The sequence below is a fragment of the Lonchura striata genome, chromosome 13 (assembly GCF_050655825.1).
Source record: "Lonchura striata isolate lonStrDom1 chromosome 13, ASM5065582v1, whole genome shotgun sequence".
Classification (NCBI taxonomy): Eukaryota; Metazoa; Chordata; class Aves; order Passeriformes; family Estrildidae; genus Lonchura; species Lonchura striata.
In genome coordinates, this window is record NC_140715.1 from 4,358,397 (window position 1) to 4,383,837 (window position 25,441).

General features: G+C 55.4%; 2 protein-coding genes and 1 long non-coding RNA gene across 25 annotated transcripts in view; 1 reads left to right on the forward strand and 2 right to left on the reverse strand.

Annotated features, from left to right (window-relative positions):
- LOC110481538 (protocadherin gamma-C5) overlaps positions 1 to 25,441 on the reverse strand; it is a 216,632-nt gene that overhangs the window by 36,080 nt on the left and 155,111 nt on the right. The window contains exon 1 of one of the 22 annotated variants that reach the window (XM_085591115.1): positions 15,721 to 18,347. The exons of 19 other annotated variants lie outside the window; for them this stretch is intronic. In XM_085591115.1, coding sequence (XP_085447241.1) covers positions 15,721 to 18,186 — 2,466 coding nt within the window. In that variant the 5' untranslated portion in view covers positions 18,187 to 18,347. Of the gene's footprint in view, positions 1 to 358; positions 2,968 to 11,899; positions 14,525 to 15,720; positions 18,348 to 25,441 lie in introns of those variants that run through there. 2 more of the 22 variants (XM_085591122.1, XM_085591132.1) reach the window with 2 other exon arrangements.
- On the forward strand, positions 7,983 to 11,900 carry LOC146766120 (uncharacterized). Its single transcript, XM_085591665.1, has 3 exons — positions 7,983 to 8,123; positions 8,250 to 8,887; positions 8,978 to 11,900. Exons 1-3 carry the CDS (start codon positions 7,983 to 7,985, stop codon positions 9,006 to 9,008), a joined length of 810 nt encoding a protein of 269 aa, XP_085447791.1. The 3' UTR covers positions 9,009 to 11,900.
- LOC146766121 (uncharacterized) lies at positions 21,733 to 24,510 on the reverse strand. Of its 2 annotated transcripts, none has more exons than XR_014958266.1 (3): positions 23,919 to 24,510; positions 22,793 to 23,763; positions 21,733 to 22,136 (listed from the first exon to the last, which is right to left on the reverse strand). It is a non-coding gene; the product is annotated as an uncharacterized LOC146766121 (long non-coding RNA). The 2 variants fall into 2 exon arrangements; XR_014958265.1 differs by having other exon boundaries at positions 22,292 to 23,763.

Sequence of the window (25,441 nt, forward strand, 5' to 3'; positions counted from 1 at the left end):
CCTCCTTTTGCAAAGGGAAGGAAATACCAGTAACAACCAACTTCGTGCCAAGGATTAACAAGTGGTTTCAAGCTGACCTCAGCCTCCACCGGTTAGTCATGCAAGGCGTACCCAAAACTGCATCCAAAAGACGTATGATTGCCAAAATGAGCAAACTGACTCACTTCATCCTGCTTATCACAGTGCAAAAGTCATCAGCCCTCAGGATGGCTCATCTGATGCCAAAGAACACCTGTTCAGCTGTAGGGGCATGACACGACTGGATGTCCCTCCCAACCCCAACACACAGCCACACGCATACGGCCCAAACCATGGCTCTGCCCAGCGCTGGGACATGCCAAGGAAGAAGCTACATTACCTCGGCAGGTGTGGGGAGCCGGCTGGCAGTGCCCACAATCTGGTGGTACAGCCCTGGCTCACCATTCCTTATGGTGCCCTGGCGGCTCCCCAAGGGGCTGGAAGTGAAGGGCTTTTTACACAGGAGATCACTCTGGCGAGAGTCTGTGGTGAGATAGACCTGGTGGTAGAAGCTGGGCGGCGTGAAGCCACCCCTCACGGCATCAATGTGGTGGAAGGGCCCTGGTGTCCTGTACGTGGTGCTCCTGGAGCTGTTGTACAGCTCCCTTGACTGCCTCCACTTGTAGCACTTGAAGATGCCCACAGACAACATGGTGATGAAGAAGGCTGCTGACACCAAAATCACAGCCAGGATGAGATAGAAAGTCACATGTCTCCTGGGATCATTGGCAGGTGCCACATCAGTGAGGTCAGTGAGCACCTCCTTGACCATCTCGGCCACAGAGATAGAGACAGTGGCACTGGTGGACAGCACAGGCTCCCCATGGTCCTTCAGGAGGATGACTAAGGTGTGCTCGGGAGCGTCGTCCTCACGGAGCTGGCGGGCCGTGAAGATCTCCCCATTGTGCAGCCCAACCGAGAAGAGGCTGGGGTCAGTGGCCTGCAACAGGGTATAGGAGATCCAGGCATTGTACCCTGCATCCGCATCCACCACCACCACCTTGGTGACCATGTGCCCAGCAGGCGTGCCTGGTGCCACCACATCGGTGTAGGTGGCAGTGGTGTTGGGGTGAGGGTACAGCACCATCGGGGCATTGTCATTGAGGTCAGTGACAAACACACTGACTGAGACATTAGTGGCCAGAGGCGGAAAGCCACCGTCCTGGACCTGCACCATCATGTTGAACTCCACCTGGTCCTCATGGTCCAGGGAGGTGAGCACGTAGAGGGTGCCATTCTCCCGGTTGATGGAGAAGAGGTGGCCAAAAGTGGTGTCACCCTGCAAAAGGGTATAGGAGAGGTGGGCATTGCGCCCGAGGTCCGGATCTGTGGCGCTCACATTAAGGATGGGGATGCCAGGCATGTTGTTCTCCAGAACATAGACATCATAGGAGTCCTGGGAAGACCTGGGAGCGTTGTCATTGACATCTGACACCTGCACCTGGATGTGTTTTACTGCAGACAAGGGTGGTGAGCCCGAGTCCTTGGCTGTGATAGTGATGTTATACTCTGCTGCCTTTTCCCGGTCTAGAGCTCCTTCTGTTTTCAATGTGTAGTAATTTTTAAGGGAGGAGCTGAGCATGAACGGGATCCCAGGGGAAATAAAACAGTTCACCAGGCCATTGTCATGGGAGTCCAAGTCTGTTACACTCAGCAGAGCTACGACCGTCCCTGGGGCTGCATCTTCAGGCACAGGGCTGTAGACAGAAGTCACTGTCACCTCTGGAGCATTGTCATTCACATCCACGACTTCCACCAGCACTTTGCAATGAGCCACACCAGGAACGGCTCCCTTGTCTTTAGCCTGTAAGTAAATCTCGTACAACTTTGTTTCCTCATAGTCCAGCTGACCCTTGACCCTCAGCTCCCCTGTGGCTGAGTCCAGAGCAAAGAGTTCTCGTACCTTGGCTGGGGTGTGGCTGCTGAAGGAGTAGACGATGTCTCCATTGGGCCCATCATCCAGGTCGTAGGCACTGATCCTGGCGACCAGGGTACCGCTGGGCGTGTTCTCCCTCACACTCGCCTTATAGGTGGACTGGTTGAAGACCGGGGCATTGTCATTGGCATCTACAACGTCAATGTGGATCTGCACGTGAGCCGACCGTGGCGGGCTGCCTCCATCCAGCGCCGTCAAGACCAAATTCAGCTCCCTTTGCTCCTCCCTGTCCAGCTCCTTCTCTAATACCAGTTCTGCGTACTTGCTGCCATCCACCCTTGTCTGCACGTCGAGCGCAAAGTTCGGGTTGGCGCTGAGCTGGTAGGTTTGCAAAGAGTTAATTCCCACATCGGGGTCTTGCGCGCTCTCTAGCGGGAAGCGCGCTCCGGCAGCCACCGACTCACTGATTTCCAGCCTCGCCTGGCTGCTGGGAAAAACCGGATCGTTGTCATTGATGTCCTGGATCTCTACGGTGCCGCTGTACAGCTCGAGCGGGTTTTCCACCACGATCTCAAAGCTGAGGGAGCAGGGAGAGAGCGCGCCGCAAAGCTCCTCCCGGTCTATCCTCTCGTTCACCAGCAGCGCCCCGCTCGTCAGATCCACCCCGAAGTACTTCTTGTTGCCGCCGGACACCACCCGCAATCGGCGCCCCGGCAGCCGCCCGAGGTCCAGCGCCAGGTCGGCTACCACGTTCCCCACCGCGGAGCCTCTCCGCGCCTCCTCGGGGATCGCATAGCGAATCGCGGCGGAAACCCAGTCGGAAACGCCGAACAAAAGCAAGAGGCTCAGTACCTGCCCCGTCGTCACCCCGCGGCTCCTCACAGCAACGCCGTTCATCGCACAGGACGGCCGCGCTCTCCGCTTCGCCCCCCCGCCCCGGCTAGAAACTCTCAGCTCGCCCCGTCATGCCGCTGCCCAGCGGCCCCGGGAAGCGGCGGCGGCGGCGGGGAGCCGGGCATCGCTCGGCGGGCTCGGCGGTGACTCACTCGCAGAGTCTCTCTGAGACCGTCTGCGCCTCATCCCGGCTCCGAGCGGGGCCGGGCCGCCTGTTCCCCCCGCTCCATCATTGGCCGACAGCGGCACACAGAGTCCCGGCCAGTAACTGCACAGCGCGCAGGGCGCGCCGCGCTCCGCCGAGCCCCGCGCAGGGAGCGCGGCGACCGCGGCCCCAGACAGCGGGGCTCGAGCGGCCGAACCTGCGAGCACAGCCCTGCGAGAAACCCCGCTACGGAAACAGCCAGGCGGGGGGAGCGCTGGCAGAGGCAGGGTGGATCGGGCATAGGGACTGTTTGCGCGGGCAAGAAGCTGTAGAAGTTGGCAGTGAGGCCAGAAGGGGCGATACGGAGACGTGGGGTGATTGGGGTATGTGCGTCCCAGGAACACCTCGCTGGAATGAGGCAGCGGGAGTAAGAAAGGGAGGTGGAGAGGGCGGGAGGATGAGTGGGAAGGATACTCCGGGGTACGCAGGGTGCCGGGAGAGCCAGCAACGGCAAGACGCGCCAGCGCCCAGTCTTCCTCAGGACCTTCAGGATGCCGGTTCTCCCACCCAAATGCTTGGCCAGCCCCTTCCTGGGAGGAATCCCCTTTCAAGGTGTCGGGACATCGCGGCTCAGTATGCTACCAAAGCAGCGCAGCCGGCACAGCGACACAGATTTCCTGCTGCCGTGTTATGAGCAGCTCCACCGGCCGCAACACAGTCTCGCCGCGGGGCGGCTCCCGCCGCTGGATTTTTAGGAGCATCGCTCCTCTTGCGGGATCCTCACTACCACCACTATCCCAGCAGGCGTCTTCCCCGACAAACCGCAGAAAACTCGGTTTAATACGCCCTCCTACTCTCGCCATCTCCCGGGTTGCTCCCCACTACTTTTTCCCACCAGCCAGACTCAGGGAAATCACGCTCTGCGACCTGCGATGCAGGTTCACCGGGGTAGGAACGGATCCTGTTCCCGCGCAGCAACAGCCTGGCAGGTCACAGCACTGGCAGTGCCTGGTCGAAAACCTGCCTTTGGGTTGTTGTTGCTGTCATCAACAACTCGTGCTATGTCGGGTTTCCCGACTTTTCAAGCACGCATACGGATAAAGTGACCGAAATTCTGGCATTCGTCGTCTGTCACCCGCAGAACCTCCCGACTCTCACGGGGTAATGAAAAGGGGACGAGGATGCTTGATAAGGGAGAGTCAGGAACCCTGGGAGAACCCAGTTGGGACACAGCGCCCAGGTGTCATCGCACAACCGACACCGATAAGGAAAGCAAAAGCTGGACTCGGAAACTTGCGGCGGGTTATTTGTTACCCCGCTAATTGTGGGGGCTAGGCTCCTAGGGGGCTGCAAGCCACCCCACCAGCGTTGGACAGCGACATTCGCCAGAACGAGAGGGATCTCTACTCTCTGCGTACCCTCGCCACGCACAATCCTAAAAGCTGCCGTGAGCACATGGGATCCACCCAGAAATGCAATAGTTTGGCACTTACATGAAGAGTCGGTAATACCGAAAAAGTCGGCGCAATCTGTCCTATCTACATGCTCAGCTATTTCTTTTTCTCCTGATTAATCGTTGCCAAAACATAAACTTTATCAGCGCTATTTATCATTCTTATCACCTGGCCACAGAATGTGATAAAAGTTCACATAGCGTTCACATGTGATAGAGTTTCACACAAATAAAATCCAATATGAGTCATCTAATGTTCCCAAAGCACTTTTTTTTCTCACAGAAAACCAAATCCCAATATTCTTCCTTTCTTACATATAATTTAAAACCATGAAAATCCACAGCTCTCTTCCACTCAATCTCAGAATAGTCTTCAGTGACTTATTTCTCTGAAATAAACTCTGAATCCTTTTCCCAGCCACTGTAAGTTCTGAATCCTTTTTCCAATCACTACCCATTTTAGGTTTTTCCTACACATGATTTCTCAACGTGGGGACCACAGTTCTCAAATAATTTCCCTCCCTGTGTATGAGTGCACACAGTACCTTCTCTGTTTAATGACAGCAATACTGGGACGGCCAAGCAGTGGAGAGATGAGTAGAAAACAGATTTTAGGAAAGGCATGAAAGACAGAATATTTCCATCTACCGTATTTCGATTAATCTGGAGACATTACATCTCCACTTTAATGGGAAGCCTGAATATCGCAGACGACGCTTCAGAGCTCCTGGAAGTGCCGTTTTGAGGGAGAGGAGTGAAAAAGTACAACAGCTAAGAGGAAAGACCCCTTCCCCTGCACCAGTCCTCCGGGGACTGCTTCAAGCCAAATTCCAGCCTTAGCCGCTCACTTTGGCATTTTCCCTGACTCCACTCCAGGGAAGCCGGTGGCATCGGGGGACAAAAAGCTCCTTTTGCTCGATGCCAGGCTTGAAGCTGCACTGAAGCACCAGCTCCGACTCTACAGAAGGAGGGAAAAAGTTGAGTTACGGGTGTATAAAATACCTTCTGTTAAAGGGGTTCAGAGAGCTAAAGAACCGAACTTGCCAGAAAAGGAGAACTACAGCGTAGTTCCCTATCGAGTAAACACGCCGGGACAGATCACACATCATTATCACATGAAAGAGCCCAAATGTGGCTGAGACAATTAGTGGTCACTAGACCCAGGCGAAAATGTTGTCTTAGCTTCAGGTTCCAAGACACTTTTGTTCCCGCTCCACCCCGAGTCCATCCCACCACTCCATTTCCGTGAATCTCGCAGCTGTCTGTCCTTCTCCAGGACAGACAGAAGTACTGGCAATATTTGTGCCACTCCTCGGGGAAAATCAGCAATTTGCAGATAAGATTTGGCAGGTCAAAAGGATGAGTCAAGATCTGAAGTACACTCCCAATCACTCACACCCGCATGCCCCTGAGCTATTGAGCAGTGCGCCGGCACGTTCAGACCTGCAGGTTCCCTACTGATCAGCAACAGCAGAATAGAGGAAGAAAAGATTCAGAAAAACTCACAGAGAGGGACCGTAGGGCAGAAGCTCACCTGTGTTGAGCTCCCAGTGCTAGGAGGGTCCTCCCCAGAACGAGTGCCTGAGCCAGGATCAGCGGAGAGGACATTGGTAGACAAGGCTGCCACCCCCGATCTCAAGAACGTGAAGTCCTTCTGCCCCGACTCGGAAGCTAAACACACCTCGTAGGAATAGGGCAAAGGCAGCGTGCTGCTGTAGTAGTTGTACGGTGCTTTTGAGCCCAAGGTGGAATACAGTTCCTTATCAGAAGTTATAAAAATGGGAGGGCTCCTCGACTGTCGACATTTAAAGAAAAATACAAAAATGACCGTGGAAACGAATAATAAGGACACGACGGAGAGCGACACAACAAGAATGAGGTTCAAATCAGACGACAGGTGGGACACAGCGTCTCTGTCGCTCAGCTCCGGCAGCGCCTCCTGCAAGCTCTCGGCCAGCACCACGTGCAGCGTGGCCGTGGCCGACAGCGCCGGCTGCCCGTGGTCCTTCACCACGGCCACCACTCGCTGCTTGGCCGCGTCCCGCTCGGACACGGCCCGCGCCGTGCGCACCTCGCCGCTGTGCAGCCCCACGCGGAACAGCGCCGGCTCCGACGCCTGCACCAGCTCGTAGGACAGCCACGCGTTGCGCCCCGCGTCCGCGTCCACCGCCACCACCTTGGCCACCAGGTAGCCGGCCTCGGCGGAACGCGGCACCACCTCGAAAGGAGGCGGCGCCCCTGCCGCCGCCTCGCCCGCCGCCGCCGCCGCGGGCCACAGCACCCGGGGCGCGTTGTCGTTGCGGTCCAGCACGAAGACGCGCACCGTGGCCGTGGAGCTGCGCGCCGGCGAGCCGCCGTCCTGCGCCCGCACCGCCAGCGTGAACTCGCGGCACTGCTCGTAGTCCAAGGAGCGCTGCGCGTACAGCGCGCCGCTCCGCGCCTCCACCGACACGAGCGGCGCCGCGCCCGCCGCGCCCGCGCTGCCGCCCGCCAGCCAGTAGCTCACGCGCCCGTTGGCGCCCGCGTCCGCGTCCCGCGCCTGCACGCGCAGCACCAGCGCGCCCGCCGCGTTGTTCTCCGCCACGTACGCGCTGTACGCCGCCTCCTCGAACACCGGCGCGTTGTCGTTCACGTCCGACACCTCCAGCACCAGCTCCGTGCTGCTCCACAGCGCCGGCCTGCCCCGGTCCCGGGCCACCACCGTCACGCGGTGCTCGGACGCCTGCTCTCGGTCCAGCGCGCCCGCCGTCACCACCTTGTACGAGCCGCCCGACGACGCCACGATCGACAGCGGCGCCTCTCCCGACAGCTCGCACGACACCTGGCCGTTCTCGCCCGAGTCCCTGTCCCGCACATTCAGCAGGGCGACGACGGTGCCGACCGGAGCGTCCTCGGGCACGGGACTCGACAGTGACAGAATCGTGATTTCGGGCGCGTTGTCGTTCACGTCCAGCACCTCCACCTCCACCTTGCAGTGTGCTACCAAACCGCCACCATCCCTCGCCTCCACCAGCAACATGTAGCCTCGCATGTCCTCAAAATCCAGCTCCTTCTGCAGACTGATCGTCCCGCTCTCTGCATCCACCAAGAATTTCTGCAACATTTTAGTCGGCATTTTACTGAAGCCGTAGGTGATGTGTGCGTTGGCGCCGGCGTCGGCATCGGATGCAGAGAGGTTCAGCACCGTTGATCCCGGAGGCGTGTCCTCACGCAGGCTGACGCGGTACCGGTCCTGCGCGAACACGGGTGGGTTGTCATTGGCGTCGGTGACGTTGATCCAGAGCTGGGCGGTGCCAGTGCGGGGCGGGTCTCCCCCATCCAGCGCAGTCAGCAGCAGGCGCAGGCTCGGCTCGCTCTCCCTGTCCAGTGCACGGCGCAGCACCAGCTCCGCGAACTTGCTGCCGTCTTGGCTCTCCTTCACCTCCACTGCGAAGTAGCCATTGGTCTCCAGCTCGTAGCCTTGCAGTGAATTACTGCCCACGTCCGCGTCCTCGGCCACATCCACAGAAAATCGAGCACCAGGTGGTGTAGACTCAATGATTTCGAAGTGGATATTTTCCCTAAGAAAGCGCGGCGCGTTGTCATTCGCGTCCTGGATGTTCACTTCGACGTGGAAAACGTTCAGCGGGTTGTGCACCACCACCTCGAAGCTGACGGAGCAGGTCGCCGACTCGCCGCACATCTCCTCCCGGTCCAGCCTCTCGTTCACGTACAGGTTCCCGTTCTCCTCACTCACCGTGAAGTATTGCTTCTCCTCGCTCAGGCGCAGCTTGCGCGCCGGCAGCTCGTCCGCGCTGAGCCCCAGGTCCCGCGCCAGCGGCCCCACGAGCGAGCCTCTGCCCAGCTCCTCGGGGATGGCGTAGCGGAGCCGCTCGGCCGCCGCCCGGCCCCACACGCACAGCAGCACCGCGGCCAGCAGCGCTCGCCCGCCGCCCGGCCCGCGCCTCTGCCGCCGCCTCACCGCCATTCTCTGCCGCCGGCGCTCGCCGCGCTCCTGCCTCCCGCCGCTGCCCCGCTTCCCTTGCAGCCGCTCTCGCCACGCAGCGCAGGGGCCGCCGCAGCGCAGCCAGCCCGCTCGGGCCGCCTCTCCCCGCCTCTCGCCGCCGCCGCCGCTGCTGCCGGTGGCGGTGCCGCTGCCGCTGCGGCCGGCGCCGGGCGAGCGAGCAGCCTGCGGGGGCAGGACGCTGCGGCGGCGGCGGCGGCGGCTCCAGCGCCGCTCGGCGGCGGCCAACAGCGGCACCCGGAGGCGCCGCCGCGCCACTGCAGCCGCCGGACGGCGCTCAAGGGGGTCTCGCCCCGGGCCGCCCCGTTGGCTGCTCACCCCCATCAGCTACCCAAAACCGCGAGTGAGAGTTCAGTTTGGCGAGTTTTGTCATACCCGCGGAAAGGGGAATCGAGGAGCTCTGTTCAGAAGCAAAAACGAAGACCCTGGCTGTGGAACGTGTAGTGGAGTAGTGGAGGATCACGCAGACTTCGTACAAGGGAACCCAGGTGAGTACAGGTAAGCACAAGCAGGTACACTGCATCAAATGCCTTGCAGATTTGCAGATTCCTAACCCTTCTATTACTGCTGTGGGCTCTCTTTACCCAGCTCTTTTATTTCATTTCTACCATCTCTGTGAACGAACATCTACAAAATACTCGGGAAGAGAAATCTTTGTAGCTAAGAAGCACCATAAGCAACATCTTCTTTCTGGAGATTCTTGTTTATTTTCCTGTTCTTTTATATCCCTCTCACAGTAACTGTGACTGGAGGGAAATGATAAGTCTTATTCTCTAGAACAGCATTATCCTTACATGTTTCCAGTTTTACAAATAATGGATATTACCACAACTACTTGCCCTGTTGGGAAGGATGACCTTTTAAAGCACTTCTTCAAAAAGCTTTTTCAGTGAACGGCTTAAGTAAGTAGATCTGAGAATGGGGACAGACTGAAAAAGGTATCCATGCTCCCAGGATACTTCAGTTAGCAGTGTGCTGAATTTTTTACTCTGAGAATTGTAAAAATGAATGTTAATACTCCTCTGTGGTGATGCCTGAGGCATATATGACACGTCAGCTACCTTCCCCAGGACAGAGACTTCGAGACAAAAAGACAACAACAAAAAAAAAAACTCAGAAAAGGAATCTCAGAAAGGCACAACTAGAGAAGGCAGTTTGCCCATGGCTCAAACACAGTGATGTGTCCTTTGCCACAACAAGACACTGAATGCTCCGGGAGTGGGATGGTCTGAAAAAAGAAATGATAAAACACTTGATCCACCTCGATGCCTGTTTGTGCTGACACCACCTCCCTGCAACAACCAAAGGAAATCATGAAATACAAGACTCTCCACAAATCAACAGCTCTTGTTTCCTGACCTTGTAGAGAGCAGGGCATGTTATGATCAGCTGAATCATTCCAAATGCTACCCAAACCAGGTTTTGGGAAACTACGGGTACAGGAGGTTTTCACAACACTCCTATTGCTCAAGAAATAACTCCATGAATTCTTACTGTGCTCATTCACAGGGTCCTGGCGATAACTCGGTTCCCACTTACACCACTCTTGCCACTGTCTCAAAAAATACCAAGATAGAAACTACAAGACACAGTTTTTATCTCTTCCTCCATAACAGTTATTAGGAAATGATAATTGGCCTCAACATTGCTGTGAGAACAGGCTCTTCCTCTGCAACAAGAAGCAGCCACACTCTAGCTTCAGAGAGAGAATACTGAGAAAGTACTTAAGTAGAATCTTGCCCTCCCTCACCCTTTGTTGTATTCCATAAATTAGACACTGCTTTCAAGCTTTCAAATAATTAATGTTAATTGAAAACTTTGTGTTATACGACAACTGTGATAAATACAAAAATAGACAACTGACTTTTGGAACAACCTTCAACCAATAAACAGTTCACAATGAAAATACCTGTGTATGTCTAAGAGTCAAACCTGTGAGCAACACTGTGATCAAGAAATGAACATTGGCAAATGAACTTTGGCACATCAGGACCTACTGTTGCTACACCCTCGGCTACAGCACCATCTCTGAAAAAGGCACAATGGCGAAGAGTAAAATAGACAAAAATTTCCCTTAGAACAGCAACAATCCTTTGGAAATCAACTTGTTTGGCACAAGAAGCTTCTCACAGACAATCAGATCATTCTCACAAAATCACTTCAGGCGCAGTAACTCTGGATTGTGCTCACCGGCTGGTAAGAAGCACAGAAAGAAAAAAACATTTCTAACCAGTGATGCATTAAAAATGTACATAACACTCTTCCTTCTACATTGCATCCATTTTAAACACTTGGCATGGAAAGATCGAGCGCAACAGAGAATGATGCAAAACAAGATATAAGGCATCATAAAAAGCATGAACAACCCTTTACACAAGTGTATCTCGACATTACGCTCTAATTTCTAGATGTTCACCCATAGTTTGAAGGCATAAAAAGAGGCATATGGTCTCTAATCTGAACCTTCTGCCTGGGAACGTCCAGTTCTTCAACTCCATCTTTGCAGGAGCACAATGATGATGCACTACCAAGGTGACAAACCAGTACTAACATATATAATTTCGATTTAACAGCATTAGCAAAAAGCAAATGCACTACTCTTCCACCATCTCTACTCACTCCCGAGTGTGAAGCTCACTTTATACTCAACCAAAGAAATCCCCACAACCAAAAGCAAAAATGCCTGGAAATGGTCTCCTGGAAAAAAACAGAATGCTACACAAAATTGACATTGCTGCAACTACTGGATGAGGAACACCCTTTCAAAAGTCAGAAATGTAACAAACCCAAAGCAAAGCAGACAAAAACGGGTCCACCTAAAATTTCAAACAATGGTTTACATTTATCCTAAATACTATTTAAAGAAAAGGAGTATGGGGAGAGTGATAATTAAGTATAACAAAGACAGACATGAAAAAACGGTTGCTGTTAAAAATTCATACTACGATGTAGTTCATACTGTTTTAAACAACAATAAATAATTTTTAAAATATAATGAGCAAACAATTATGCGGGGGGGACAGGGGTGAAAGAAAAACAAAAGCCATAAGATTGTGTACAAAACTAAAAATACTATCACGAATTCAAAATTTCTAGACGGGAATACGAATGTTCTGTCACTCGGCTCAAGCACGAGTGCTGTCAAGAACACAGCTGATACTGACAACAATGCAAACTGCCACTTCTTTACCACGTAATATAATACAATTGGAGACCGAATACTGCCGAGATCACCGAAATTACACAACCTGCACTCACAAAACTAAGATCTCAAACAGAGAATCTGCAGCAGAGAAGAGCTCGAATTCTCCTCAAAGGCTCATCAACCGTAACACTGAGATCGAATTCCTATGTCCACCACCCCACAGCAAAAGGCACCAGCACATCGCTCACCGAAACTATGCCTTACTCGTCAGAATACTTCCCAAATCAGGACAGAGAAGAGAGGGGGGAAAGTACAGGGAGGCAGCAGGAGAAAGCGCCACGGACAGAATTCGACCCGAAACTCACCGAGGGAGGGGCGGGATCGGCGGGGAGGGCGCCGGCAGGATCGTGGTCCCCGAGCAGCGGCGCGGGCTCGTCGGGCGGCGGCCGGGCCGGGAGGGTGTCGCAGCAGCTGCCGGCCGAGAAGCGCAGCTGGCTCTTGCGCGAGTCGGCCGTGAGCGACACCTCGTGCGAGTAGGACTGGAGGAAGGCGCGCACGCCGTCGATGCCCACGAAGTGCGACACGGGCACGCCGCGCAGGGCGCCGCTGTCCGCCGGCAGCAGCTGCTGGCGGCGCCAGCGCCGCAGGCGCAGCGCCAGCAGCAGCAGCAGGAAGGCCACGAAGAGGCACGACACGGCGGCCACGGCCAGCACGAGCCAGCGCGTCAGGCTGGCGGCCGGCTCGCCCGGCGCCGCCGCCTCGTCGGCCGCGCTGCCCAGCTCGGCCAGCAGCTCGGCCACGCTCTCGGCCAGCACCACGCTCAGCGTGGCCGTGGCCGACAGCGCCGGCCGCCCGTGGTCCTTCACCAGCACCACCAGGCTGTGGCGCGCCGCGTCGCGGGCCAGTGGCGAGCGCGCCGTGCGCACCTCGCCGCTGTGCAGCCCCACGCGGAACAGCCCCGGCTCCGTGGCCTTGGCCAGCTCGTAGGACAGCCACGCGTTCTGCCCCGCGTCCGCGTCCACCGCCACCACCTTGGCCACCAGCGCGCCGGCCTCCGACCAGCGCGGCGCCAGCTCCACGCCCGACCACGCGGCGCCCGAGCCCAGAGCTGCCGCCGCCGGCGGGTACAGCACCTGCGGCGCGTTGTCGTTCTCGTCCACGATCTGCAGCCGCACCGACACGTTGCTGCCCAGCGCCGGCGCGCCGCCGTCCTCCGCACGCACCCACAGCTGCAGCTCGCGCAGCTGCTCGTAGTCGAAGGAGCGCAGCGCGTACAGCGCGCCCGTCTCCGCCTGCACCGACACGAACGACGACAGCGGCGCGCCCCGCACCCGCCCCTCCGCCAGCCGGTAGCGCACGCGCGCGTTCTGCCCCCAGTCCGCGTCCGTGGCGCGCACCCTCAGCACCAGCGCGCCCGCCGCGTTGTTCTCCGCCAGCCGCGCGCTGTAGCGCTCCTCCGTGAACACCGGCGCGTTGTCGTTCACGTCCAGCACCCGCAGCGCCAGCACCGCGCTGCTCTGCAGCGCCGGCGACCCGCCGTCGGCCGCTCGCACCGTCACGTTGTACTCCGACACCTGCTCCCGGTCCAGCTCTCTCGCTGTCACCACACGGTAATAGTCTTGATAGGATTTCTCCAGCCGGAACGGGACGTCCTTGTCGAGCGAGCAGCGCACCTCGCCGTTCGCTCCAGAGTCCCGGTCCTGCACGTGAAGTAGGGCTACCACCGTCCCCGAGGGAGTGTCCTCGGAAATCTCACTGAGTGCCGACCTCACCGAAATCACCGGTGCATTATCGTTTTTATCTGTCACGGTGATCGTGACTTTGGCAGTGTCGGAAAGGCCACCCCCGTCCCGTGCCTGAACCTCCAGTTCGTAAGAGTCGCCTTCCTCGAAGTCCAGGCTCTGCAACAGAGTAATAGCTCCCGTCTCTGAGTCCAGATGGAAGATATTCGATGCCATGTCTGACACTTTTTTCAACGAGTATTTCACATCACCATTCAGACCTTCATCGGCGTCACTGGCCGTGACAGTGACGAGGACAGAGCCCACGGGCACGTCCTCGGGCACACGCACCGTGTACTCCGCCTGGCTGAACACGGGCGCGTTGTCGTTCGCGTCCAGCACCGTCACACGGATCCGAGCCGTGCCCGTCCGTGCCGGATCGCCGCCGTCCATCGCCCTCAGCACCAGCTCGTGAAACGCCGCCTCCTCCCGGTCCAGCGCCTTCGCCAGCACCAGCTCGGGACGCTGATCGCCGCCGGGGCCCGCCTGCACGGCCAGCGAGAAGTGCTCGTCGCCGCTCAGCTCGTAGCTCTGCAGGGAATTCCGGCCCGCATCCGGGTCGTGAGCCTCGACCAGGGGAAGCCGAGACCCTGGGGATGTCGCCTCGCTAATTCTTTCTTCCAGCTCTATTTCCTTGAAGCTCGGCGCATTGTCGTTAATGTCCATGATTTCCACTTCGATTCCGTAAACCTGCATCTGCCCCTCCACTATCAGCTCACAGCGCAACACGCATTTGTCGACCAGCCGGCACAGCTGCTCTCTGTCGATCCTCTCCGCCGTCACTAAATGTCCCGTCTTCCCGTGCAAAGCAAAATACTGCGTCCTACCTTCGGACACGACACGAACACCACGATCGCTGATCTCCAGCAGCTGCAGCCCCAGGTCCTTGGCCACGTCGCCCACGAACGAGCCCTTGGGCATCTCCTCGGGCACGGAGTAGCGCAGCTGCCCCCACGCCGCCTCCCACGCTGCCAGCAGCACGGCCCAGAGCAGAGCTCGCTGCCGCCGGCCCCAGCGCCTCCCCGCCCCGCACATCTCCAGAGAGGCTCCCCAGCACAGCCGTTCCACTCGCCGCTCCCGGGTGCTGTCGCCGGCCTTTCTGCCTCTCTGCAGAACGGCTCCGCACCGAGGGGACGCTCGCAGACCGCCCGCCGCCGAGCCTGATAGCGAGCGAGCGAGCGATCGAGCGGATCCGCAGCGGGCGGGGCTGCGGCGCTCCGAGCTCCTCTCGCTCCTCTCGGTCAGCAGCGGCGCCCGCAGCCTCCTCCCGGCACTGCAGGCACCGAGCGCTGCCGAGCTCTGCCCCCGGACATCTCGCGTGGGCGGGACATAACCGCAAAGAAAACGTCGCTTTTCGTCCAGCGCGGATCTCCTGCTTCGGCTTTTATCCAGCTGATCTCTGTTTCCATCCTCTACCCATGACGACGTGACAGAAGTAACACGCCTCCTGTGATTATGCTATTTCTCCCGCCCGGGAAATTTCTCTGTCATGATCGTATAACATAGATGAAACTGTCTGTGAGTATGACGTTTGGGGTATCATGAGATTTACTACATACGTCCAAATGCACAAACTCCTCCACCAATTCTAGTTTTTATATGAGTCGTGCTTGACGAACAGTCTTTCAGCAGATCAAATAGTGTTAAAGAATAGGCAAACTTCTCATGAACAGTCACAATGTACACAAGGTTCACAATGTTCATGGAATGAAGCACTGCAGGGGAGGTCATTGCTATTTTGCACCGGCACATAAGACTCTATTCTGATGCAGTCTGTATTACTGCCCGTTCTCCCATCACAACTTTTTACTACAGTTTTACTCAATATATGCATGACAATGCTCACTCAGACCTAATACTCACTTAATACACAGAGCTTTTCTGAAATGCTAAATTAACGCGACTCATTAGAGCAAGCATTACTATGGTAGCCTTCCCTCAAAAGAAGGGGTTTGGAGTGGACCCCGATCAGAAGGTCCAAGCACTAGCTCCGACAAAAAATTATTCAGAAGGAAAACTCTCCACAACAAGCCTGTCATGTACATCGCATTCTACACAATAAAGACTGCCTCCTTGGCTAGTAACACATAACAGTAAGGAAACCATATTTTGCCTAAGGAAAGTCTTTCAGATAAACCAGAATGTGTCATGAATCAGATGTGCTTCAGAACAGTTGAACGGTAAGAACCTCTCAGTGAGCCGAATAATCTTAAAGCAGATGAGGCAGCAACTGCCGGTTCACAACACTTGATGCGAAAAAAAAGCACGAGAAGCCATAATTTCACGGCATCATGGAATAAAATATAACCACTAACAGACGCAAAGGGAAAAAAAACGGCAAGAGCTCGCGGCCATCAGGAGGCCGTTATTTAAAGGCGAGGAAGGAAGGAATTTGCTTTACAGACCTGAGCGGCGTCGAGATCGGCCGGTGGCTCTCCTGTTACGGCGGCACTACTCAGGATCGGCTTCTCGCAGGAATCGCCGCCCAGAAGCTCCTCCGCCGACAGGACGGGCACCGGCGGCGGCGGCGGCGGCGGCCAAGCGGCCTCGGGCACGGCGCGGGCCGGCGCCGCCACGCACAGGTTGTAGGAGTAGGGCAAGGTGCCCTCGCAGAAGTCGGCCGGGAAGGCGGCGCCGGCCACCGAGAAGCGCTGCGCGCCCAGGCAGCGCAGCACGGCGGGCGGCCCGGCCCGGCGCAGCCGCGCCAGCACGGCCAGCGCCACGCTCAGCACCAAGAGCGCCGAGAGCAGCGCCAGCGCCAGCACCAGGTAGAACTGCAGCTCGGCCGCCGCCGCCGCCGCCTCGGCGCCCGCCGCCCGCTCGCTCAGCTCCGGCAGCGCCTCCTGCAAGCTCTCGGCCAGCACCACGTGCAGCGTGGCCGTGGCCGACAGCGCCGGCTGCCCGTGGTCCTTCACCACGGCCACCACTCGCTGCTTGGCCGCGTCCCGCTCGGACACGGCCCGCGCCGTGCGCACCTCGCCGCTGTGCAGCCCCACGCGGAACAGCGCCGGCTCCGACGCCTGCACCAGCTCGTAGGACAGCCACGCGTTGCGCCCCGCGTCCGCGTCCACCGCCACCACCTTGGCCACCAGGTAGCCGGCCTCGGCGGAACGCGGCACCACCTCGAAAGGAGGCGGCGCCCCTGCCGCCGCCTCGCCCGCCGCCGCCGCCGCCGGCCACAGCACCCGGGGCGCGTTGTCGTTGCGGTCCAGCACGAAGACGCGCACCGTGGCCGTGGAGCTGCGCGCCGGCGAGCCGCCGTCCTGTGCCCGCACCGCCAGCGTGAACTCGCGGCACTGCTCGTAGTCCAAGGAGCGCTGCGCGTACAGCGCGCCGCTCCGCGCCTCCACCGACACGAGCGGCGCCGCGCCCGCCGCGCCCGCGCTGCCGCCCGCCAGCCAGTAGCTCACGCGCCCGTTGGCGCCCGCGTCCGCGTCCCGCGCCTGCACGCGCAGCACCAGCGCGCCCGCCGCGTTGTTCTCCGCCACGTACGCGCTGTACGCCGCCTCCTCGAACACCGGCGCGTTGTCGTTCACGTCCGACACCTCCAGCACCAGCTCCGCGCTGCTCCACAGCGCCGGCCTGCCCCGGTCCCGGGCCACCACCGTCACGCGGTGCTCGGACGCCTGCTCTCGGTCCAGCGCGCCCGCCGTCACCACCTTGTACGAGCCGCCCGACGACGCCACGATCGACAGCGGCGCCTCTCCCGACAGCTCGCACGACACCTGACCGTTCTCGCCGGAGTCTCTGTCCCGCACTTTCAGCAGGGCCACCACGGTGCCAGTCGGGGCATCCTCGGGCACAGGACTCGACAGGGATAGAATCGTGATCTCCGGCGCGTTGTCATTCTCGTCGGTGATGTAGATCTGCACTTCGCAGTGACCAGTGAGCCCACCGCCATCTCTTGCCTCCAGACCGAAGATATATTTACTTTTCTCTTCAAAATCGAGGGCGCTCGCCGTCCTGACCTCCCCGCTGTCTCTGTCGACAGTGAACAACAAAAGGACGTCATCAGCGACGTTGCCGAATGAGTAGGAAACTTGCCCGTTGGAGCCCGCATCTCCATCCGTAGCCCATACGCGCAGCACCACAGAACCCACTGGCAAATTCTCTGCCACTCGCACCTCGTATATGCTTTTACTGAACTTGGGTGGATTGTCATTTAAGTCAGTCACGTTGATAAGAATTTGGACAGTCCCAGACCTCGCAGGTTCCCCGCCGTCCACCGCCATCAGCACCATTTCAAAGGAGCTCTGCTTCTCCCGGTCCAACGCTCCCTCCAATACTAATTCTGGATGCTTTTTTCCACCGGGGTTCTCCTTTAATGATAAACTGAATGACGGGTTGCTGCTGAGCTGGTAAGTCAACAGGGCGTTATTTCCTACGTCCGCATCTCTGGCCATCTCCAAAGGAAAACGAGCACCAGGCAGCGTCCATTCACCGATCTCGAGGCCCAAAGAAGTCTTCCTAAAGGTCGGAGAGTTGTCATTCACGTCCTCGATGGACACCTCAACTTCGAAAATGTTCAGCGGGTTGTGCACCAGCGCCTCGAAGCTGACGGAGCAGGTCGCCGACTCGCCGCACATCTGCTCCCGGTCCAGCCTCTCGTTCACGTACAGGTTCCCGTTCTCCTCATTCACCGTGAAGTATTGCTTCTCCTCGCTCAGGCGCAGCTTGCGCGCCGGCAGCTCGTCCGCGCTGAGCCCCAGGTCCCGCGCCAGCGGCCCCACGAGCGAGCCTCTGCCCAGCTCCTCGGGGATGGCGTAGCGGAGCCGCTCGGCCGCCGCCCGGCCCCACACGCACAGCAGCACCGCGGCCAGCAGCGCTCGCCCGCCGCCCGGCCCGCGCCTCTGCCGCCGCCTCACCGCCATTCTCTGCCGCCGGCGCTCGCCGCGCTCCTGCCTCCCGCCGCTGCCCCGCTTCCCTTGCAGCCGCTCTCGCCACGCAGCGCAGGGGCCGCCGCAGCGCAGCCAGCCCGCTCGGGCCGCCTCTCCCCGCCTCTCGCCGCCGCCGCCGCTGCTGCCGGTGGCGGTGCCGCTGCCGCTGCGGCCGGCGCCGGGCGAGCGAGCAGCCTGCGGGGGCAGGACGCTGCGGCGGCGGCGGCGGCGGCTCCAGCGCCGCTCGGCGGCGGCCAACAGCGGCACCCGGAGGCGCCGCCGCGCCACTGCAGCCGCCGGACGGCCGCGCTCAAGGGGGCCCGGCTTGGGCGGGGCTCGGCGGCGGCACCGGGCCCGGGTTCCGCCGCCACCGCCGACAGCAAGAGCAGTAGCTCTTCCTTAATTCGACACCAAGGCTTTTCTATGTCAGATGTGATCTCGGGTGATTTTAGGGCATTCTTTTGAGTCACCTTCAACAGTCAGAAGCAAATATTCATGGCAGGGCAGTAAAGAATGGAATTCAGCTGCTCTTAATAAAATCACAGCCCATTTACACCAGCAATAAATGATTATATAAGAAACACTTCCAGAACTTTTTCACAATTTATCACATGTCTTGGACTATCCTTTCCTTATCTGGGATTAATTGATTTGAAATTTCTATGAGCCTATATTAACGTAAGCAACCCCTATGCCAAGATAGCAGAATCACATTTACTCTTTTGTTTCTGACTCATCAAAGTTGCTTCATCTGCATCTCCATATCTGAGCAACTGTAAATGGAAAAAGCAAAGCAACGTTGAGGCTTAATAGAGAAAAACCATCTCCTCAGTTTCCAATTTAAACTTTTATTAATGGGAATTTAATCCCTACCTTTGCCATGAGCAGGAACACTTTCTGCTAGACTTCAACACTGGAGGCATATCCAAAAATTCTCTGGGCAATATCTTCCATTTTCACACTACCCACACTGAAACAATTTCTCCTAATCCAAGCCTCCCTTCATTAACTGCAAAGTATTAGTCTGCTGTTCTATGACCACTGGCCCTCAAAATAAAAGCTCACCACATATTTTCTAGGAGTTTATTTGTATATAGAGAGAAATGTTTTCAAAATTCTACAAAGAGTTATCATTTCTTATGCTTGAAGGCCTCAACTATTCAGTCCTTCTCCATTGAAGAGATGTTCCAACAGTCAAGCTATTTCCATGATCCTTCTGGGGAATCTAAAGTGTCCATTTGGGATATTGGCCCAAGATCTGAATGCAGTCTACGCTCTCACAAAAAGAATTTAGAGGAGGGGAAGGTTCCCCCTTGACGTGTTGGGCAGAGAGCTTTGATACAGTGCAGGACACCATTTGAGCAGCAGGTGCCCATTGGCAGCTCACATCCCATCTTATCACCCACCAATGACCCAAAGTGCTTCCCTGCAAAGCTCTTCCATATCCCCTGACCCTCTCTTTAAACTGGGGATTGCCCCACCACAGCTGCAGGACCTTGCACTTTGTTCCACGTCATGATGGTTGCAAGGGGCCTCTTCTCCAGCCTATCCCTCAGTGGCAGCTCTGCCCTCCCGGAATCAGCTCCAATTGGTGCCAGCTGCACATGGGCTGAAGGTGCACTCAATGCACTGTCCATGAAGGCATGAACAGAACTGGGTCCAGTCAGGACCCTTCAGGGACAGCACAAGTCACTGCTTTCCATCGGGACATTGAGCCACTGTCTGTGACTCTTTGGAGGTGACTCTCCAGCCTGTTCCTCAGCCCTTTAACAGCCTCCAGGTGATTGCCCAGCATGTTCCTCTGGTGATGGCCTGGGGGACACTGCACACGTTCTCCCACTGGCCCCTGGTCTGCTCATGGAAGTCTTGGCTGGGCTGGGTGGCCGCTCTGCACTTTGACAGCTGCAGCCGACATGCTTCTGCATTTTACATCACAGACAAAGTGTTCCTGGGTGAGCACAGCAGGAGTGCTCATGAAACCCTTCCTCTGTACAGCTGGAAACATCACAGGTGTGTGTGGGAACTGCAGCTGCACTCGGGCAGCTGGGACAGAGGAGACCTTCCACATAAGGTCAGACACGCTGAGCACAAGCTCATTACAACAAACACCGCAAGAGTTACAAACATATGGAAATGTACAGATGCAAGAACATTTTGTAGGCCTCCCTTGCTCTACAGAAGCAACTCAAATCTCACAGCACTCCATCAGGCACAGGCTGGTGTTAGCTATGACCTGTGACAAGCAAGGGAATGACCGAGTTCTTCTCCAGCCTCACACACTGAGCTCCCCTGTCTGCTTTGTCTTCCACGCCATGCCACTGGAAGGTTTTGCTTGTGCCCATCTTCTCATGAGTCAAATCGATCAGGAGATGATAATGCACTTCAGCCACACCCACAAGGGAGGTACAATTGTCTGCTCACCACCATTATGATCAGGAACTGAACGATTCTAGAGCACAGGAATGATAAACAACCACACTAAAAGATCAGCAGTCACCAATGGAGAATGGCTCATCAAACCATTGGCTTCAAGGTAATCTCCTCCCCATCTTTATCACATTCTGTGTTCCACAGAGATGCAACATCTACTAAAGTCGTATTTACATCCATTTCTTCCAATAAGAACAGAACATAAATTCTATCTCATATCTCATGACTTCTACTGGGACAAGAGCATGGGACACTATTCACACCATATATTGCTCATAAAAGATAGCTTTTTGATAATTCAAAATATACCATCACACTGAATAAATCAAAGACAAACAAATGAAAAAAAAAAAAAAAAGAAACACAGAAACCCCCAAAATATTAATCAGATAAGGTAAGGAAGCGATAGAAGAGAACAAGTAGCCAAAGATGCCCACAGTGAAGTCTTCTAGACTTTCCTAGCAGGCCCTAAAATTCATCCCTGAGGGCACCTGGAAGTCACTCAGGTCTCAAATTGCAACTTTGACTCTAAAGACTCACACAGAACAGCAGGACAAGGGGGTTCATTTGAAGAATCTGTCCTCAGCTCAGTAACGTTTTCTACTGCATGGCCTGCTCACCTTGCACAGTTAGGAAGCCATCATTTCAAACAGCTTCTCATCAGCCTCTTTCTCAAGGTAAATCTGCTGACAAATTACAACAGATTCTCTTATTCCTTCTGCCTCCTATTCCCCACACACCGTTCAGTCTTAAGTGGCTGAATTAAGGATGTGCTGAAATACATCAGTCACTGTTTGATATTTAAAAGTACTGACCAGAATTGTGAAAATGAGCTGCAACCTTCCTAGAAACAAAGGCCTGAAAGAAAGGGAAATTACAACTCTGAGGAAACTCTGTATCACATTGTGGCATAGAGACACAGCTGGATAATGGAGGTTTCACACAGGATTCATTGGCTGGTCCATCCATGAATTAAGGTTCTACAGGAGCAGTTACCATGGAAAGTGTCATGGTTTGACACTGGCACAAGGCCAGTGCCCCCATGAAAATGTGATCCCTACCTGGAATGCTGTGAAGTGGAATCTAGAATAGAGCAAAGCAGGCCCAAGCTTGATAACAGGAAAAAAAAACTTTATTAAACTACCACTACAAAAGAAAAGAGAAAACTAAAGAAGGGAAAAAAAAACCACACAAAGATCCAAATGAAAACCTTGCAAAACATTCCTCCCCCCCACCACCCAACTCCAACAAACCACAGTGAGACACAATCTGGACCCCAATCAGGTTTCCACCCTCCAAGCAATCGATACTCAGTCCATCGAGGGAACAGAGTCTCTCCTGTGCCACAGACCCCCCCAAGAAACACAGCTCCACATCCTGTGTTTCCATGTCACACATGGCACCGCCCGGAGAAAAAGTTTGCCATGGTGACCCTTCTCCTTTCCATGCACAGTGCTCTCACCACCAATGCATGGATGGTCACTGCCTTTAGGATTTTTCCTTTCAAGGATGCCCTGGCAAGAGGGGAGAAAACAACAGTTCAGTTTTTCATTGTTTGGGACCACAGTCCCCCCCCATTTTCCCCTGGGGCCAAGGGCTCAAGAACAGAGATCTTCTTCTCTTCTCTTCCCTTTCCAGGGCAAGGGGGCGCCACCACAAACCCCCTAACCTTTTCTCCGTTCACTCCAATTTTGTCTTTTTCCCAGCTGAAGCAGGTCTCTTGACTCACTGGCATCCTCCCAAAACACAGTCCCTCTTGAAGGAGAAGATTTGGTTCAGGTTGTGGCTAACACGGAAAAGTCCAGCCAAAAGCCACTCCTTGTCCCCCTCCCATCCAGAATTCCTCCTTCCAACATCCCATCCTAGGGTCCAAGGTGTCCCTCTTCCTCTCTTTCAAACCGAGGAGGGGAAAGGAAAATTCACAAAGCTTTCATTTCTCAAGGAAGGGTTAAAAGTCCGAACTCCCAGGATGGCTCGATGCCCGGACATCCAGCAGCTCCCACACAACTGGGCACCTTGCAGCTCCCCCCGCTCCTCCTTCCTTGCGGCTTTCTCTCTCCCTCTCGGGAGAGGAACTCTGGGGGGGGGAAATGGAGACATCCCAGATTTCTTCCACCCTTCCATCTGCAGGGGCCAGCCCGGTTCCAGTCCCTCCACCCTTCGGAGTTACCTCCATCAGGCCATGGGGGCTTCCCCTCCCCCACCCAGCTCGTGGCTGGGGGGGGAAGGTCTGCACTGCACGCTGACCGGAACCAAAGAGAGCGAGTTCCCCTGGGAATTCTGCTTTCAACCCCTCTGTGTTCTCAGAGGCGTGTCTACTTTCAATTGGTCAATATCTAAATTGACCTCTTCCTTCCGGGAAAAATTATCTTTCCGTGTCAAACCACGACATTCCACCCTTCGCCTCTGAGAACACAGACTACAAAAGAAAAAAAAATCATTATCAAAATTACATTCAACACATTCTACATAAAACAGCAATTTACACTAAATCTCCACCCCAATTCATCTCAAAACCCAACACATGCTTTGCTCTTATTCCTCCTGATCCCATTTCACAGCATTCACCTTATCACCATCTTATCTTATCTTATCTGATCTTATCTTATCTTTTCCCGGTCAGGGAACCAAATGTCATGGTTTGACACTGGCACAAGGCCAGTGCCCCCATGAAAATGTGATCCCTACCTGGAATGCTGTGAAGTGGAATCTAGAATAGAGCAAAGCAGGCCCAAGCTTGATAACAGGAAAAAAAAACTTTATTAAACTACCACTACAAAAGAAAAGAGAAAACTAAAGAAGGGAAAAAAAAACCACACAAAGATCCAAATGAAAACCTTGCAAAACATTCCTCCCCCCCACCACCCAACTCCAACAAACCACAGTGAGACACAATCTGGACCCCAATCAGGTTTCCACCCTCCAAGCAATCGATACTCAGTCCATCGAGGGAACAGAGTCTCTCCTGTGCCACAGACCCCCCCAAGAAACACAGCTCCACATCCTGTGTTTCCATGTCACACATGGCACCGCCCGGAGAAAAAGTTTGCCATGGTGACCCTTCTCCTTTCCATGCACAGTGCTCTCACCACCAATGCATGGATGGTCACTGCCTTTAGGATTTTTCCTTTCAAGGATGCCCTGGCAAGAGGGGAGAAAACAACAGTTCAGTTTTTCATTGTTTGGGACCACAGTCCCCCCCCATTTTCCCCTGGGGCCAAGGGCTCAAGAACAGAGATCTTCTTCTCTTCTCTTCCCTTTCCAGGGCAAGGGGGCGCCACCACAAACCCCCTAACCTTTTCTCCGTTCACTCCAATTTTGTCTTTTTCCCAGCTGAAGCAGGTCTCTTGACTCACTGGCATCCTCCCAAAACACAGTCCCTCTTGAAGGAGAAGATTTGGTTCAGGTTGTGGCTAACACGGAAAAGTCCAGCCAAAAGCCACTCCTTGTCCCCCTCCCATCCAGAATTCCTCCTTCCAACATCCCATCCTAGGGTCCAAGGTGTCCCTCTTCCTCTCTTTCAAACCGAGGAGGGGAAAGGAAAATTCACAAAGCTTTCATTTCTCAAGGAAGGGTTAAAAGTCCGAACTCCCAGGATGGCTCGATGCCCGGACATCCAGCAGCTCCCACACAACTGGGCACCTTGCAGCTCCCCCCGCTCCTCCTTCCTTGCGGCTTTCTCTCTCCCTCTCGGGAGAGGAACTCTGGGGGGGGGAAATGGAGACATCCCAGATTTCTTCCACCCTTCCATCTGCAGGGGCCAGCCCGGTTCCAGTCCCTCCACCCTTCGGAGTTACCTCCATCAGGCCATGGGGGCTTCCCCTCCCCCACCCAGCTCGTGGCTGGGGGGGGGAAGGTCTGCACTGCACGCTGACCGGAACCAAAGAGAGCGAGTTCCCCTGGGAATTCTGCTTTCAACCCCTCTGTGTTCTCAGAGGCGTGTCTACTTTCAATTGGTCAATATCTAAATTGACCTCTTCCTTCCGGGAAAAATTATCTTTCCGTGTCAAACCACGACAGAAAGTGTTATTGTTGGAGGACTGTCATTGTCTTTCATGACAGAGCAACCAGGAGCAGAACAGCAATGGCACTGCCTTTGGCACCAAGCATGAAATCAAATCATTTCCCAACCAAACCCACACGGAGTCATTGATTTTCCTGGCACAGAACTGAGCTCTCACTCTCCTCATGCTGCATTCACAGCCTTTAGTTCCACTATCAACATATGCCAACATTTTGGCTCCATGTTGGCCACAGAGAAAACCAGCACCTTGGGGAAACATCCATTTATGAAGTTGAGTTTCTTGAATTAAATATTCAAGGTCAGGCTGGGTGGGGCTCTGAGCAACCTGCCCTGCTGGAAGATGTCCCTGCCCATGGCAGAGGAGGCTGAACCAGAGAATCATTAAGGACCTTTGCAACACAAACCATTCTCTTGTTCTCTGTTTCTAGGATTATCTGAATACATGTACAGCTGCATGGGATGGATCAGAGATACTCTCCATGCTGGATAATTTTATGTTTTGGAGTTTGCAGGATTGCCAGGCACAATGAGCATCAGCTTTACTGCTTGACCAAAGTACAAACAAAAAAACAAGTAACCCAAACCAAACCAAACAGACTAAAAATCTTCATGAACCCAGCCAGGAATGGGAAACACCAGAAGAGAATCAATCATGGCCTCACATTGCAGATTGGGTCATTTGCAGTCCCTACACAACACAGCAAACTGGACTGTAACTAATACACAGGAGGCCTCACACAGGAGCTCACTACATTGGCCCAGACTGTCAATTCCTGGCACAGTAAGAGAAAGGAA

Coding starts and splice junctions, on each gene's coding strand:
- LOC146766120 (XM_085591665.1), top strand. CDS start 7,983: ATGTTCACTTCGACGTGGAAAACGTTCAGCGGGTTGTGCACCACCACC. Junction 8,124..8,249: donor TCCCGTTCTCCTCACTCACC/GTGAAGTATTGC, acceptor GGGATGGCGTAG/CGGAGCCGCTCGGCCGCCGC. Junction 8,888..8,977: donor GGGAACCCAGGTGAGTACAG/GTAAGCACAAGC, acceptor CTCTTTACCCAG/CTCTTTTATTTCATTTCTAC.